The sequence below is a fragment of the Dendrobates tinctorius genome, unplaced genomic scaffold, assembly GCF_039654945.1.
Source record: "Dendrobates tinctorius isolate UK_male_01 unplaced genomic scaffold, ASM3965494v1 ptg000071l, whole genome shotgun sequence".
Taxonomy (NCBI): Eukaryota; Metazoa; Chordata; class Amphibia; order Anura; family Dendrobatidae; genus Dendrobates; species Dendrobates tinctorius.
Window position 1 is genome coordinate 14,942,857 of NW_027361739.1, and position 17,503 is coordinate 14,960,359.

A 17,503-nucleotide genomic window follows, 5' to 3' on the forward strand; every position below is an offset into this window, starting at 1 on the left:
GGACAACAATGAAGGAGGTGGATGGAGGACAAAGATTGAGGTGGGGGAAAACAATAATGGGATGTATCTGAGGACAATGATGGAGGTGGTGGAGAAGACAATGAATGGATGCAGGGTAGAGGACAGTTATGGAGGTGGGGGAGAGATGACAATGATGGGGGTAGGGGAGAGGACAATGAGGGGGTGGGGGATTGGGTTGGAAGGGGGACTTATAGTGGAAGAAGGGGGAAGGGGAGGGGGAGGAGATATGGATGTAAAATGAAATGGGTTGTGGAGGAGGGTGCCAAGTCACTGATAGAGTCCTCCCCCATCTCACAATTCATTATTATGGTATCAGGGACTTAAAATGTATTGGGGAGAGGAGGTGATAAGGCGCATAGGACACTTTATCTGTTGAAAGGTGGGAGAAGATGCTGTAGGAGGCTCAGTACATGATAACGTTTTCTCCCACCCCAAAATTCATTATGATGGTATCAAGGACTTATAATGACTGTGGGGTTACACAGGACAGGACTAAAGCTATGTGCACACGTTCAGGATTTGCAGGAGAAAATTCTGTTGCATATCCTAATATGCTGGTAGGAAGAACGCTGTGTAAAACACATTTTTTTGCCACTTTTTTTTTTTTTACATGTTTTTGTTGTGTATTTTCCCCCACTGATTAGTACGGGTGAAATACACTGCAAGAATTGATATTATTCAAATTTTAATCTGCTGCAAATATGCAAGGAAAAAATAAGCAACATTTGCATGAGACTTCAGGGATCCCACTCACTTTGCTTGTACTGTAAAACCTTGCCTGTTTTCCGTAACAGAAATGTCCATTCATACATCCATGAAAATCATCTGAGTATGAGATCCATGAGGGTCAGTGAATGTTTTGTTATGATCCAATTTGAGGATCAGAAAAGGACATGCTCAATGCATCTGTAAAAGCGGGCAGCACAACAACACTACACACGGATACAGGAATGTAGCCTTATAATGTATAGCAAAGTCCCTTGGTATATAGTGTACTCACTTATGTATCGCACAGTCCCTTAGTATATAGTATACTCACTTATGTATAGCACAATCCCTTAGTATATAGTGTACTCGCTTATTATGTATAGCAGTCTCTGAGTATATAGTGCACTCACTTATGTATAGTGCCATCCTTCGTTAGTTTTCTCTTTTATTATGTATAATGCCGTCAATTATTTCATACCATCCTCTCTAGTTATATATGGTGCCATCCCTTATTATATAGCTTCCTCTGCTGTTATGTACAGTGCTGTCCCTTACTTAGTGTCATAACTCCCAACTTTTGAAGAAGGGAAAGAGGGACAAAGGCTGCGGCGCACGCAGCATGCCACGGCAAAATGTAGGCCACACCCCCAACCATTTCACACCTATCTCCACGCCCCAACCGCACCCATTTAGCACTGCTGATCATACTGACTGGTACCGAGGGCACAGTGGCTGGTACTGAGGAAAAGAAAGAACAGAGAGAGAAAAAAATAAAACAGAAAGAAAGAAAGAATAAATAGAGAGGGAAAGAAAGAAGGGAAAAAAACAGAGAAAGGAAGAAAGAGGGGAAAGAGAAAGAAAGAGAGAGAGAGCAAGAAAGAAAGAAAAGAGAGAAACAAAGAGGGGACAGAAAAAAAGAACAGAGAGGGAAAGAAAGAGGAAGAAAGAACAGAGAAAAGGAAAGAAGGGAAAGAAAGAGAACAGAGAGAGAAAGAAAGAAAGAACATAGAAAAAGAAGGGAAGAACAGAGAGAGAAAGAACAGAGAGAAAGAGAAAGAAAGAACAGATAGAGGGGAAAGAAAGAGAACATAGAGAGAAAGAAAGGAAGAAGAGAGAGAAAGAAAGAAAGAACAGAGCGAAAGAAAGAACAGAGAGAAAGAGAAAGAAAGAGAGGAAAGAAAGACCAGAGAGAGAGAGAGGAAGAAAGAGAACATAGAGAGAAAGGAAGAAGAGAGAGAAAAAGATGAGAGAGAAAGAAAGAGGGGAAAGAAAGAAAGAACAGAGCAAAATAAAGAACAGAGAGAAAGAGAAAGAAAGAGGGGAAAGAACGAAATAGAGAACGAATGAGGGGACAGAAAAAAAACAACAGTGAGAGAAAGAAAGGAAGAAGAGAGAGAAAGAAAGATGAGAGAGAAAGAGGGGAAAGAAAGAAAGAACAGAGCAAAATAAAGAACAGAGAGAAAGAGAAAGAAAGAGGGGAAAGAACGAAATAGAGAACGAATGAGGGGACAGAAAAAAAAACAACAGTGAGAGAAAAAATAGGAAGAGGGGAAAGAAAGAACACAGAGAGAAAGAAAGAGCAGAGAGAAAGAAAGAACAGAGAGAAAAAGAACAGAGCGAAAGAGAGAACAAGAAAGATTAGAGAGAGAAAGAAAGAACAGAGAGAGAAAGAAAGAGGGGAAAGAAAGAACAGAGAGAAAGAAAGAGGGGGAAGAAGTAAAGAACAGAGAGAAAGAAAGAAAGAGGGGAAAGAGAGAAAGAACAGAGTGAAAGAAAAAGAAAGAAAGAACAGAGAGAAAGAAAGAACAGAGAGAAAGGGAGAAAGAAAGAACAGAGAGAGAGAAAGGAAGAACGAAGAGTGAGAAAAAGAAAGATTATCGAGAGAAAGAAAGAACGAACGAACACAAACAAGAGAGAAAGGAAGTGTGGAAAGAAATAAAGATGCTATAAAGATAACATAGCATCCCGGCTCATATTTTAGTGCCCTCCTGAGCCTCCTAATGCAGAACATATCATGATCCGCTCACATGGCCAACATCCCCGAATCCAAGGCGATCTCACTGTCCGCGCTGTCAGAGGAGGACACGGTGATGGATCTGAAGCTTTCCCTGAAGTACCTCCATGGTTCCATCACAATCTCCTCCCGAAATTACCTCATTTCCGGTCAACTTCCAGCACGTCATTTCCGGTGGAACGTCACGTGCGAATTTTAAAGTGCTCCTCGGGGCTCCGCCGTGTACTCCTGTGTCCGCAGGAAAAGTAACCTCCCGGCCGGGGCAGTGGGGCAGACTCAAAATCGGGACTGTCCTGCTGGATCCGGGACGGTTGGGAGGTGTAAATGCTCCCCACCATACACCTTGTACACACATGGCTCTGCACACCTCATACACACACTGCTCCACTCCGTACACCTCGCTCGCACACACGGTTCCACTACGTAAACCTCGTACACATGCGGCTCTGCTCCGTAAACCTTGTACACATGCAGCCAAGCTCTGTACACCTTGCACACACATGGCTCCACTCCGTAAACCTTGGACACATGCGGCTTTGCTCCATACACCTTGTACACACGCAGCTCAGCTCTGTACACTTTGTACACACAGGGTTCCATTTTGTATGCCCCGCACACACGCGGCTCCACTCGGTACACCCCGTACACACACAACTCGGCTCCGTAAACACTCGGCTCAGCTCCATACACTTTGTACACACAGGGCTCTATTCCGTACACCTTGTACACACAGGGCTCCGCTCTTTACACCTCGTACACACGTGGCTCCGGTCCATACGCATCTCTGCTCCATACACCTCGTACACACGTGGCTCCGCTCCGTACACATGCGACTTTGCTTTGTACACCTCATACACATGCAGCTCCACTCCATACGCATCTCTGCTCCGTTCACACACGGTTTTGCTTCATACACCTCGCACACCTCGTACACACGCGGCTCCGCTCCGTACATCTCGTACACATACGGCTCCGCTCCGTACACCTCCTACACATGTGACTCCGCTCCATACGCATCTCTGCTCCGTACACATGCGGTTTTGCTTCGTACACCTCGCACACACACGGATCCACTCCGTACACACACGGCTACGCTCCATACGCCTCATACACACGCGTCTCCGCTCCATAAGCATCTCTGCTCTCTACACCTCGTACACACGTGGCTTTGCTTCGTATACCTCGTACACACACGGCTCCGCTCCATACACCTCGTACACACATGGGCTGTGAATCCATCAGACTTCTGCACAACACAACTGATGGTCCCAACTCCATTTATAAGGCAAGAAATCCCACTTATTAAACCGTGCATATTCTTGACTTTAATGAGCAGTACCACGTGACCGCTGAAGGAAGGAAGGGAGAAGCAAGGCTGCAGGAGGGGGTAAGTATATGCAGTATTCACCTGTCCCCGTTTCATCGCTGCTCGCCGCTGTCTGCCGCATCCTCTGTCAGTGACATTCAGGCAGCAGACGGGGCGATGACGTGGTTAGTGCTTGCTGCACCCTCTGCTGCCTGAACAGTCACTGACAGAGGACGCGGCAGACAGCAGGGAGCAGCGATGGACCAGGGACAGGTGAATATCTGAGGTGCCGGGTCCTGAGCCAGCGGTGACACCGGCACCTGGCCCCCAGCGACGGAGAGGTGAGCATGTTATTTTTTTTATTTATATATTTTTTTTTTTTTATTTGCAGCAGCAGCATATGGGACCTATTCTATGGAGCATCTTATGGGGGCATCTTATGGAGGCATAATCTATGGAGCATTTTATGGGGCATCTTATTGGGGCATAATCTATGGAGCATTTTAAGGGGTCATAACCTTTATGGAGCAGCATATGGGGCATATTATTCTATGGAGCATCCTATGGAACCATTATTAACCTTTGTGCAGCATTATATGGGGTGTATTTTGTATGGAGCATCTTATGGGGCCATCATTAACCTTTGTGCAGCATTATATGGGGCATATTTTGTATAGAGCATCTTATGGGGCCATCATGAACTGTATGGAGCATTATATGGGGCTCCTGATTCAATATGGATATTAAAAAAAACATTTGACCTACTGATTTGTCAATTAATTTTACTTTTATTGGTATATATTTTTATTTTTGAAATTTACCAGTAGCTGCTGCATTTTCCACCCTAGGCTTCTACGCGAGTCAATAAGTTTTCCCAATTTTTTTATGGCAAAATTAGGGGGGGGGAAATCGGCTTATACACGGTACATTTTCTTCACTGCCCAATGGTAAAAAAATTCTGTGACACATCCGTGGTGTCAATATGATCACTGAGAGGTGTAGTTTGTAAAAAGAGGTGACTTATGGGGGTAGAGGGGGGTTGGAGTTCTGCTGTTCTGGAACCTTATGGGCTCTCTCAATGGGTCATGGCACCTGCAAACCATAATAGTAAAATCTGCACTATAGTATTTCGGTCCTTCCCTTCTGAGCTTTGCATTGTGCCTGAAAAATATTTACCAATTACATGAAGGGTATTAGCGCACTCAGGAAAAAAATGGATCTCAGTTTGTTGTAAAAAAATGTTCCTATTAGCCCTTAGAAAAACTAAAAACTTGGGGATAAAACATCATTTTAGTGGTAAAAATTTAATGTATTCTGTCTTCACCGCTCAATGGTATAAAATTCTTTGAGGCACTTGTGATGACAATATGATCACTGAACCCCTAGATTAATTCATTGGGAGGTGTAGTTTGTAAAATGAGTTCACATATACAGGTTTCTGTTGTTCTGGCACCTCAGGGGCTCTGCCAATGTGACATGGGACCCTCAAACCATTCCAGCAAAATCTGAACTCCAAAATAGCGCCTCTTCCCTTCTGAGCCTCAAAAGTAGTATTCCCCCACATAAGGGGTATCGGCGTAGTCAGGAGAAATCGCACTACAAATTGTATGGTGCAATTTCTCCTGTTACCCTTCTGAAAATGCAAAATTTGGGGCTAAAATAATATTTTTGTGGGGAAAATGTGATTTTATTATTTTCACAGCTCAACGTTATAAACTTCTGTGAACCTGTGGTTTCAAGGTGCTCATTACACATCTAAATACATTCCTTGAGTGGTCTAGTTTCCAAAATGGGTCACTTGTGTTTAGGCACATCAGGGGCTCTCCAAATGCAACATGGTGTCCGCCAATTGTTCTGGCAAATTTTGCATTCTAAAAGTCAAAAGGCGCTCCTTCCCTTCGGAGCTCTGCCGTTCATCCAAACAGTGGTTTTCTCCCTCATATGGGGTATCGGCATGCTCAGGAGAAATTGCACAACAAATTTTGGGGTCCATTTTTTCCTGTTACCCTTGTTAAACTAAAAAAAAAAATCTCAAGTAATTTGTTTGTGAAAAAAAGTTAAATGTTCATTTTTTTCACATTCTAAAAATTCCTGTGAAGCATCTGAAGGGTTAATAAACTTCTTGAATGTGGTTTTGAGCACCTTGAGGGGTGCAGTTTTTAGAATGGTGTCACTTATGGTTTTTTTTCTATCATATAGACCCCTCAAAGGCACTTCAAATGTGATGTGGTCCCTAAAAAAATGGTTTTGTAAATTTTGTTGGTAAAAGGAGAAAAATCGCTGATCAACTTCCTTTTAACCCTTAAAACTTCCTAACCAAAAAAAAAAAAAGTTTGTTTAAAAAAATTGTCCTGATGTAAAGTAGACATGTGGGAAATTATATTTATCAACTATTTTATGTGACACATCTCTATGATTTAAGGGCATAATAGTTCAAACAAATTTTACCACTATCATGAAGTACAATATGCCATGAAAAAAAGAATCGCCGAGATCCATGGAAGCGTTCCAGAGCTATTACCTCACAAAGTGATGTAGTAGGGGCCCAGATTGGGGGGTGGTCCACTGCTTACCACGCACAGACGACACAGACACCAGACGGAGGCGGATTTTGGTTGCAACAGGTCCGAGTTTATTTGCCGTCCTCCTGATGACCGTAGCCATACACTGCAGCTCCTTTACAGCTCTCCGTATCCAGGTCCGGGTACCTTCACCTTTCTTCAGTCGTAGTGACGTTCTTCGCGGCTCTTTCGCTGGGGCTGCCCTAGGCCTATCTACCGCCAGCGCTTCACCAGTCCGAGGTCGTCGTCCAATCGGTACCCCGGGGCCTCGTCTGTCCTGCGGTTCTTTGTGTCAGGGCCACCCCCCTGACTGTCTCTTCCTATCAGTCCCCTGGTCGAGCTCTACACCGTTGTCAGTTCTCCGTACTGATTCCTCTCCTCCTGAGCTCCTCCAGGGACTGGAACCCTCTCCTGTCCTATTTATCTCCCTCCTCGGGAAATCCCCTCCTCAGTTCCTGTCTCCCCACCCCCCCATGACTAAGCGGTTTCTAAAGACCTAAGCTGCTGTCAAGTCCTGTACTCACGCTCCCCCCTGCCATCTTGTGGTCAAGCTTAAGTACTGCACTCCTATTCCATTTCCCCCCCAGCTGTTTCCCTTCTGTTATTATAAACGTCCATCTACAGTGCACCCAGCATCCCTTCTTCCTACAGACAAGTCCGTCCATCAGGTCACCTTCCCTACAGTGACACTGGTCAGAATTGTAAAAATTGGGCTGGTCGGTGGTAAAGGGGATAAATTTGTATCTTGTGAAATGCAAAGTAAGAATGGCTATGTCTGTGCATTTTAACATATCTGCAGCTTTGAGGGCAGGACAGGATCAGAAGAGGAATTCAGAATTTTTTCAAATGGATCCAGTAAAGACTTGTTACAAGATAATCAGAGGTATGACTTCATTTCCCAGCAAGTAACATCTGTGTTCCAGTAAATTCTCTCTTCAGAGAGGAAGAGGACTAGAACCCTAGTGCCACCTCACTATACATTAATACATTAAGCCGGTGGGTCACATCCCTCACAGACGCCTCAGTCCATAGTTTACAGTATTGTTAATGTAGGTGGAGATCAATCAGTGCTTCTGTAACTGCCCTGCACTCATACAAAGAGAGGGTCCTGCCCAAAACTTGTGAGGTAGACACTGACTGAGCAGCCAAAGTCCCATTCACAGCTCAAGACTGTGTGAACAACACTTTACAGGGAATGTGCCATTAGAATATGACCTATTCCTATCCCAATTCATCATTTTTTTTTATTTTGTGGTATTCGCAGATGTTTTTTGCACCAACTGCATCAAAATAGCTCATACCGTTCATGAAATTTGTGCAAAGTCCAAAATCGTCTTTTTTCGGACTTTGAAGATTTTTTAACATTTTAGAGCAAAAAGTTGAAGATTTCTCAAAATGTTGCAGAAATTCCTGGTGCACATAGAGCCACTCTGGGATGGAGGGAGAAGGAACTGGAGCACATTTGTGACAAGTTTTGTACGGGCAGCCCCTAGTGCCTAGATTTTGTTATGTTAAATGTTGTTTTTTCTTTTTTCAGTATCACTATAATAATAAAAATAAATAAATAATGCAATTTTTACACTGGTCACAAAGCCTTATAATAGACCCACACTTTCTGTTCAGTACATATAACTTTTCAGTAGTCTCATTATCATCACAGACACAATTACAATGAAAGGTGTCACTCAATGTGCAGCAGACAGCACAGGATCAGTCTATTTCTTCAAATGGCAATGTGTCCAACAGGCAGTAGGAATCCAATGTTTGGCCTAGGTGCCAGTGTGAAATTGCATTTGTTTTACCATACAGAAAATGAAAGATTAAATTAATGTGAAAAATAATAAAAAAAAAAGTTTAAAAAAATTGAACATAAAAACCTGATTGAAACCATAGATAATTGTCTGATGACACATCCTTTTAAATAAAATGTCCCATCATGAGAACCCTTTTCCATAGGTCCTATTGGGATTTGGAGACCCCATCTATTACTTAGTTACCAACGGTCACAGATTTTACGGACCACGGTCCAAAAGCGGTGCAGTTTATGTAATCCCCATCTGAAAGTGGGCATTACTGGGTGGGAAATGTTGGCAACTATGTTTTTAGCCATAGCATAGCTGGAAAATAGTCTATTCTAGACAACCTGTTAGGATTATGGGGTATTTGACTGCCAATAATATACACTCACTGGCCACTTTATTAGGTACACCTGTCCAACTGTGTGTTAAGACTTAATTTCTAATCAGCCAATCACATGGCGGCAACTCAGTGCATTTAGGCATGTAGACATGGTCAAGACAATCTCCTGCAGTTCAAACCGAACATCAGTATGGGGAAGAAAGGTGATTTGAGTGCCTTTGAACGTGGCATGATTGTTGGTGCCAGAAGGGCTGGTCTGAGAATTTCAGAAACTGCTGATCTACTGGGATTTTCACGCACAACCATCTCTAGGGTTTACAGAGAATGGTCCGAAAAAGAAAAAAAATCCAGTGAGCGGCAGTTCTGTGACCGGAAATGCCATGTTGATGCCAGAGGTCAGAGGAGAATGGGCAGACTGGTTCGAGCTGATAGAAAGGCAACAGTGACTCAAATTGCCACCCGTTACAACCAAGGTAGGCAGAAGAGCATCTCTGAACGCACAGTGCGTCGAACTTTGAGGCAGATGGGCTACAGCAGCAGAAGACCACACTGGGTACCACTCCTCTCAGCTAAGAACAGGAAACTGAGGCTACAATTTGCACAAGCTCATCGAAATTGGACAGTAGAAGATTGGAAAAACGTTGCCTGGTCTGATGAGTCTCGATTTCTGCTGCGACATTCGGATGGTAGGGTCAGAATTTGGCGTAAACAACATGAAAGCATGGATCCATCCTGCCTTGTATCAACGGTTCAGGCTGGTGGTGGTGGTGTCATGGTGTGGGGAATTTTTTCTGGGCACTCTTTGGGCCCCTTGGTACCAATTGAGCATCGTTGCAACGCCACAGCCTACCTGAGTATTGTTGCTGACCATGTCCATCCCTTTATGACCACAATGTACCCAACATCTGATGGCTACTTTCAGCAGGATAATGCGCCATGTCATAAAGCTCGAATCATCTCAGATTGGTTTCTTGAACATGACAATGAGTTTACTGTACTCAAATGGCCTCCTCAGTCACCAGATCTCAATCCAATAGAGCATCTTTGGGATGTGGTGGAACGGGAGATTCGCATCAGGGATGTGCAGCCGACAAATCTGCGCCAACTGTGTGATGCCATCATGTCAATATGGTCCAAAATCTCTGAGCAATGCTTCCAGCACCTTGTTGAATCTCTGCCACGAAGAATTGAGGCAGTTCTGAAGGCAAAAGGGGGTCCAACCCCTTACTAGCATGGTGTACCTAATAAAGTGGCCAGTGAGTGTATGTTGTGTAACATTTATAGATACCAATATGTCATCGATTTTAACTTTCCTCAATATTATCAGCTGTCAGACCAGTCTATTGATAGGACAACCCCATTAACCATATCTAGTTTTCAAATACCAAGTCATAGGTACTATAGTGGGGTTGTGAAGAACCCCTTAACTAACAATCACTATATATGCAGTATATAATGTGAAACTGTAAGCTGTAAGATTGGCATCACATGGATATTAATAAAGATACATCAAGAAGTCAGGACTCAGGGTTCAGCCACTCAGTCATGTGCCACATTCAAAATATTCCTTCTACAAATGAACTGATTAAAAATATGAAGCCAGCCAAGGTCAATGGCAGCAGAAGAACAAGGAGAGGGGCTGCGAGAGCACAGAGCTCTACTGTTCCATCCACTGGCTTCTTACACACACACAAAATGGCTGCAAGAGGGAGAGGTAGGGAAATATCCACAAACCTCAGCCATAGAGCTGACATACCTAAAGCAAACAGCACCACTTGTAATCATTTATGCCATTCACAGCAGCGGTATCCAACCTCTACTTTTCCAGATGTTGTGAAAACACAACTCCCAGCATGCCCTGACAGCCGTCAGCTCAAGACCCCCACTCTAAAAAAAAAAAAGTTCCCTGCATCCATGTATAGCAGCCATTGTACTTGCTATGCTGGTGTTGGTCATGTTCTTTCCCAGAGGTGTTAGCATGTTATGAACATCTCTGGTTGGCTATTTTTTGGTTTGCTTCTACAAGAAACCCACTATGCTCACTTTTCACATGGTGTCCCCTTTACTAAGGTTTTACAACTAGGATATTGTACACAGTAACGTCATTGTATGCAGGTCACCTCGTATGCCTTCCTGTGCCCTGGAGCTGCCTCGAGGTTCAGAGATTCATCACCAGCCAGATCGATTGCTACTACGGTGTCATTCTGATACTTCTTGCAAAGTTCCACCACCTCTAAGGACCAGTCTAAAGGAGATCAGAAGAAAACATTCAATGTATAGGTATGCATCACACCTCTATCACTGAGGCTTAATGTAACGTTGTGTCACTACGGGCATAACTATAGTGGGTGCAGGGGTTACTATAGCACCTGGGCATCCCTAAAGCTCTAAGGGGTGCAAAAGATCCCTTTGGTGCACATGAGAAGATCAATGCTATTAAAAAGTAAGTAAACTTGTGGGAAATCGTTAAAATTATTTAAGCCCTTTAATACTGAGCAGATAGATGGGGATCAGAGAACCCAAGGAGCTCTTAAAAACCTATTAGAAGTGCGCAGTTCAGTAGACCGAAGCGCAGAGCTCCTGTCTGAGCATGCACACATCGGTGTACGGTAAGCTCATGCCAGTCTTCTGCATCCGTACTCTGCACTCCTGTCTCCTCAGCTGAACACTTCTAAATTTTGCGCAGCTATTCAGGGACTTGGGCACCAAGCTATCTACTCAGAATGAAAGGGCCGAAAAGATATCAAATATTTCCCAAAAGTTTACTTACTCTTTAAAGACCTGTGGCAGTTAGGGGTCATGTTGTAGATTTAAGCATCCAATCACGGGTTCAGCCATTAACCTGTTGTGGTGAGAGTGAATGAAGTTGAGGATAACCTCTACCATTTGCCTGTATAGGAATTTGACATAAAGTAAACCCCATGATATTATAGCTGAAAAGTACAATATAGCACAACTTATGCATGAAACCATAGAAATATGTTGCACAGTCACTACTGAAATGTTACCATTTAATATAAGGAGGAACTAATAGGAACTTTTGCTAAATATTATAATTTTACTCCCATCATGCATCAGGATGGAGCAGACATTTTTCTTAAGCGTGGGCGGTACTTTCTCCTGTTCTCACTGCTGCCCTCTGCTGGCTAAAACACTTGGTATAATTTACTATTACTGCCCCTATGGACAATAGGGTGGTATTTTTTCATACACAGTAATTGAAGGATTTATAAACCTTACGGCTAACGCTTACTACCCCTTACCGATGTTAACACAGAGTGAATGGTTTTTATTGTCCCATCCTCCGTATTTGGTTACCATTTGGGCCAAGGCAAAATTTCAATTGCAGGGGCTCAGGCAACCGCTAGGGGCAAGGACTGTAAATGTCAATCCTCATTTGTGGTTCCAGGTTTTGTCAATGTGTTATTCTGAGTGGTGAGAGACTCTGACAACCTGCACCTTTTTTAATTGACAAGTTAAATAGCATTAAAATCTTTAAAATACGGTACTCCAGTATAATGTGAGAACTCATCCTGACGCTGTTGAATTCAGACTTCACAATATAAATAACTTAATGTTGTTGTTTCTTAGGGAATTACTGGTATTAAGCAAATAATAGCTGCTGACAAGGAGTATCGATGACAACTGATGACATCATGTTATTATTTCTTTGGAACTTTGTTTTCTATACTCCAATGTGGAGTGGATGAGTCAGTGAAGTGTCAGTTTCCGGGACTAGATGAGGGGTGGATTTGTGGATTAACAAGATCTCCACCAATGAGATCACAGCCCTGTTTTATCCTCATAAGATCGCTTATTCATGGCTTGACATAAAAAGGTGAGGCAACCTATACCAGAGATATGTTCTCTCTCGAGTGGATGAAAATATGTCCACATAATTTTACTGTAAGTAGCCATGCACCGGCACATTATCAGAGTGGTATTTTAGTATCGCATAAAGCCTGCAAGCTACACACACTCCTTACATAGGTAATCTGGGTTACCTAAATTGCAGGGTTACCCAAGTAAGCAGCACATGCGGCTTGTAGGATTACTTAAGAAATGAGCACTTGCAGCTCGCAGGGTTACCCAAGTAAGAAGCACATGCCGCTTGTGGGAAAAATTAAGAAAGGAGTGCATGCAGCTTGCAGGGTTACCTAGGTAAGGAGCATATCCAGCTTGCAGGGTTACCCAAGTAAGAAGCACATGCGGTTTGTAGGGTTACCTAGTTAAGGAGTGCGTGCAGCTGCAGGGTTACCCAAGTAAGAAGCAAAAGCAGCTTTCAGGGATACCTAGCTAAGGGGCGTATGCAGCTTGAAGGGTTACCTTGGTAAAAGAGCGCTTGCAACTTGCAGGGTTACCTAGGTAAGGAGCGTATTCAGCTTGCAGGGTTACCTAGGTAAGGAGCGTATTCAGCTTGCAGGGTTACCTAGGTAAGGAGCGTATTCAGCTTGCAGGGTTACCTAGGTAAGGAGCGTATTCAGCTTGCAGGGTTACCTAGGTAAGGAGCGTATTCAGCTTGCAGGGTTACCTAGGTAAGGAGCGTATTCAGCTTGCAGGGTTACCTAGGTAAGGAGCGTATTCGGCTTGCAGGGTTACCTAGTTAAGAATCACATGCAGCTTGCATGGTTACCTAGCTATGGAGTACGTGCAGCTTGCAGGGTTACCTAGATAAAGAGCATATGTAGCTTGCACATAAGGTAAGGAGAGCAGGTTCTATGCTTCACTACATGCAAGCAATGTTCTAATTTCACGACTGTACAACTTCCATGCTAGACACCTCTGCTAGCAGAGTGGGAAAAAGCACAGTTTGGACAAGACGTGCATTTATGCTAAATTGTCAATCTTCAGGAGCGCACCGTCCCCGGCAAAATCAGGAACCCGGGGAGCGGTGCGCTCCTGAAGATACAACTTTAGAAAACCTCTGTTAAAGAGATCTTGTCTCTTACTAGACATCTTATAAAATTCTGATAGGTGGTGGTCCAGGTACTAAGGTAGTAGCTGCTCTCAGGTCCTGCTGCCTTTGGGGTCCCAAAGGCACCCCTGGCATGTAAGTCAATTCGATGCCATGTAATGCTGAGCTAGTGGACCACAACAATAGCTGAGCCAGTTGTAATACTAACAGTTTTTGGTGTCATCAATGACCGTTTGTACAAGATAAGAAAAAGGGTTACTATTTTTCCCCATAAACAGCGTCACAACAGGCTGTTTCTTACTGCATCTCGGCAGCATGTTTTTAAGGGAATGTGATACAGATACAGCCCATTGGGAAGAGTCACACCATTTCTGAAGTATACAACAGCTGCAGGCTTATGTAGGTAGGGACTGTGCTGAGCAAGTATTAGATGGTGCGGTGTCATTTGTTAATGTCTTGATTTTAGACTTTTCCAGTAATCCTCTGTGTTGTGAATGTATGTTGGAAGTTAAAAAGTTAATTCTCCCACAAAGTCTGGGAATAATAGCTATTTTCCTACCAAGTAAAAAAGTTAATGAAAACCAATGAACTCTACCTTGTTTATGGCCTTTCCCCTTCTTCAGAGTCATGCAACTATATCTACCTATGTCAACACCTTCCTGTAGTACGGTACAAGTACACAAGCCATTCACTCATTACTTGAAGTTATATCACAAACAAACAGCAGAGGAACCGGATAGACTAGACTACAGGGATTACTACAAGGAATTGAATCATCTGAATGAGACCATATTTGATACTGAAAGAAAGATTAGAGGAACTAGTTTGATTTTGACCCTGTCAGATAATCTGGCAAAACATGGACTTGGTCATTGCTCTGGAAGCTGAACAAGGTTCTTACAGTTTTCCCAATATCTATGGTGACGCAAGCATGATTTATGTCACCATTGTGTGCTGAGCTGGTAGGAACATTGGTAGGCACCCAAGGGTTAGACATAGTTGGCCAAGATGTAACGATCATATGGATTTACAGTTTTCATGGAAGACAATCTACAGGTTACACACAATCTTCTTATGGGATTGTCATGGCTGCCATTTCGTGTCCATACATGTACACCTCACAATAATGTTCTGGTCTACATTTTTAGCCTTCATGGGGACAATTCTATTCTCTTACTTACTGGCACAGGAAATCGATTGAAGACATCGTTACACAGAGACAAACCTTTTGACTTTGAATATGCATTTTGTTTTTTGCTGGTCTGCATTTTTAGCACTAACCTACCACTAGAATTTCCTATCTCATACATCAAGCTCAACCCGGTGCCAATTTCCATGCACCAGTGCATTGTGTTTTGCTATTGAGGTTAAATCTCCTACCAACAATGTCTTTAGGGGGCAAATGCTATCTCATAAGGGGCACCATACAGCAAACCATAACAAGTCAATGTTTGTAAAAGGTGGAGAAGTTGTACAAACACCCTCTCTGAAGACTTCCCGAATGTTACTGTACAGATATGGTGTTTTATGTGATTTTATAGTCATTAGTCTCCCTGATTCATCGCATGACGTTAATGTCCCCATTCCATCAGAACGCTTGTGGCCCACAACGTGGTAAGTAACAAGTCTCCATAAAGACCACGCACACTCAGGAGTACCGTAGCAGGATGTTTAGGGAAGCGGAGAGTGATGTCGGCCAGATCTCTCCCTTACATGTCCATAACTTAGAATGCTAGGGTCTCCGTATATCACCTCATAGAGGCTGTGCGAATGGCTTTGTCTGTAAGCTAAATTCTAATAAGTTTTCTATTTTACATAATTGACCGAAAAAGTATTCATACCCAGTGAAATTTTAAATATTTTTTCACATTTCACCCACAAGATCTCTGGAAATGAACTTGTAACCTTTAGAATGTTGATATTTTTCAACAATATTGGTTCTCAGGTCCTCAGTTTTCTTCTCCTTGCTCTTTTCGCCATGCTTAGTGTGGCACACACAGACACACAATGCAAAGATTGAGTCAACCTCTCCCCTTTTTATCTGGTTTCAGGTGTGATTTTCATATTGCCCACACCTGCTACTTGCCACAGGCAAGTTTGAATGAGCATCACATGCTTGAAGCAAAGTTTTCTACTCACAAATTTGGAAAGGCGGCAATAATTGTCATTTTATGGAACAATTTTACAGGTGGTAACACTTTCGTCCATGACTGTATTATATATGAACCGTGTGATCCATTTGAAGCAAAAAAAAAAAAAAAAAAAGAATCTGCAAACACCAAAATATACATATAAAAAAAGCAAATTTAAAAAGAAAATGCAATTGATGAATCAGGCCCTCCATCTTCCTATCACATATAGTAATTTTGCCAACCTACAATATATAGCGTATGGCCTAGGCACTGCGCACTGACATATGAGTCAACGCAGGCTAAGCTATATATAGCGTGTGCCCAATACTTCATATAGGACAGATAGTGTCCTGCTCAGTAACTTATCTACAATACAATCTATGCCAGGATAGAAGATAAAAGAGAGCAACAGGGGCTGGAATACATTACTTGGCATGTGCCGCATGCAGCATAGAATAGACCTGGCTTTGATGTTGAAGGCTTTTTCTCCTTCTCGTAATCCTTGATTAACAAGGTTAACTACATCATCCGGTGTGATGTTTCCTCTGCGGAGACAAGAGTGGTACAAGGACAACAACTCGTTATTAATGCAGTCCGGCTATTGCGCAGCTAATGAGAAAGTCTATGGCAATGGTAGACACTAGGTGGAGCTGTGGATGTTGGTCGTCTCTGCCTCTGTTGGATACAGGGATTTGTATTGTAGACCAATAGTTATATAATTGGGAAAAAATACTGCGAATATAGCAGAATAATTCCACCCAGGTACCATTTCCCTCTGCATGATGTGATATTCTTATAACATCTTTCAAGGGTGTACAATGGGTCTGAACTAGACTGACAGGTAACTACCTATAGATGGCACTACAGAGACAGTTTTCTTCCTTATGATAAGCTAATTTTTACATTCAAAGAAAATCTGTTACCCGTTTTTTGCTATGAAATCCGAGGGCACCATAATGTAGGAGCAGAGTTCCTGAATCCAGTGATGTGACACTTACTGGGCTGTATTTTGCTGTTTCAATACAATCAGCGTTTTATCAGCAGGAGATTGTCACTACATGACAACTGACCTTGTGCTTCCTAGTCCAACCACATGCCCAGCACTGATCAGCAGCTGTCATTATACAATGTAAAGACTTCGACTTTCTACAGAGGCTGGATCTCCACAAGGAGAATCAGTACCCAGAAGCAGTGTGTGATATAGGGAAATATAGGCCACCAGCTATAATGTCTAATATTTAATGGGAATATGGGAAATTTTAGAAGACGGTGAACATCTCTCATCATGAATCTTTGAGATATGTCTATAATGTGGTGTTGGATCTCTTAGGTGAGGTATGGATGCTACCATCTAAAAAAAACATCACTTACTCCTTCTGTCCCCATGGAATTGGATCCACTCTGGAATTGGCCAGAAGATGAGGGCTGTATCTGACCTCCACATACAACACCCCTTCCTTTGCTTTCATTTCGACAAATTCATAAGCAACCCTCTTAATGGCTTCTCTGTCACCTCTACAAGAAGAAACAAACCGATCATTCATCATCACGGTGAAATGTTTTTTATAGGGATTATATATGGAAAGACAAAACACGAGTTGTACAGGATCTTACAGCTCAGTTGCTGTGGATTTGTCCTGCCACCATGCTCAAACCTCTTCATGAATCAGGCGTGTTGGACGAATGGTGTACACCTTTCATAAAAAC

The 17,503-nt window shown here is 42.8% G+C and overlaps 1 protein-coding gene across 3 annotated transcripts in view; it reads right to left on the reverse strand.

Annotated features, from left to right (window-relative positions):
• Positions 1-17,503, reverse strand: part of ADA (adenosine deaminase) — a 93,666-nt gene that overhangs the window by 17,810 nt on the left and 58,353 nt on the right. For all 3 annotated transcript variants that reach the window (XM_073582430.1, XM_073582432.1, XM_073582431.1), the window contains exons 4-6: positions 17,168-17,311; positions 16,226-16,341; positions 10,870-10,994 (exon numbers count right to left, since the gene is read on the reverse strand). In XM_073582430.1, coding sequence (XP_073438531.1) covers positions 10,870-10,994; positions 16,226-16,341; positions 17,168-17,311 — 385 coding nt within the window. The remainder of the gene's footprint in view (positions 1-10,869; positions 10,995-16,225; positions 16,342-17,167; positions 17,312-17,503) is intronic.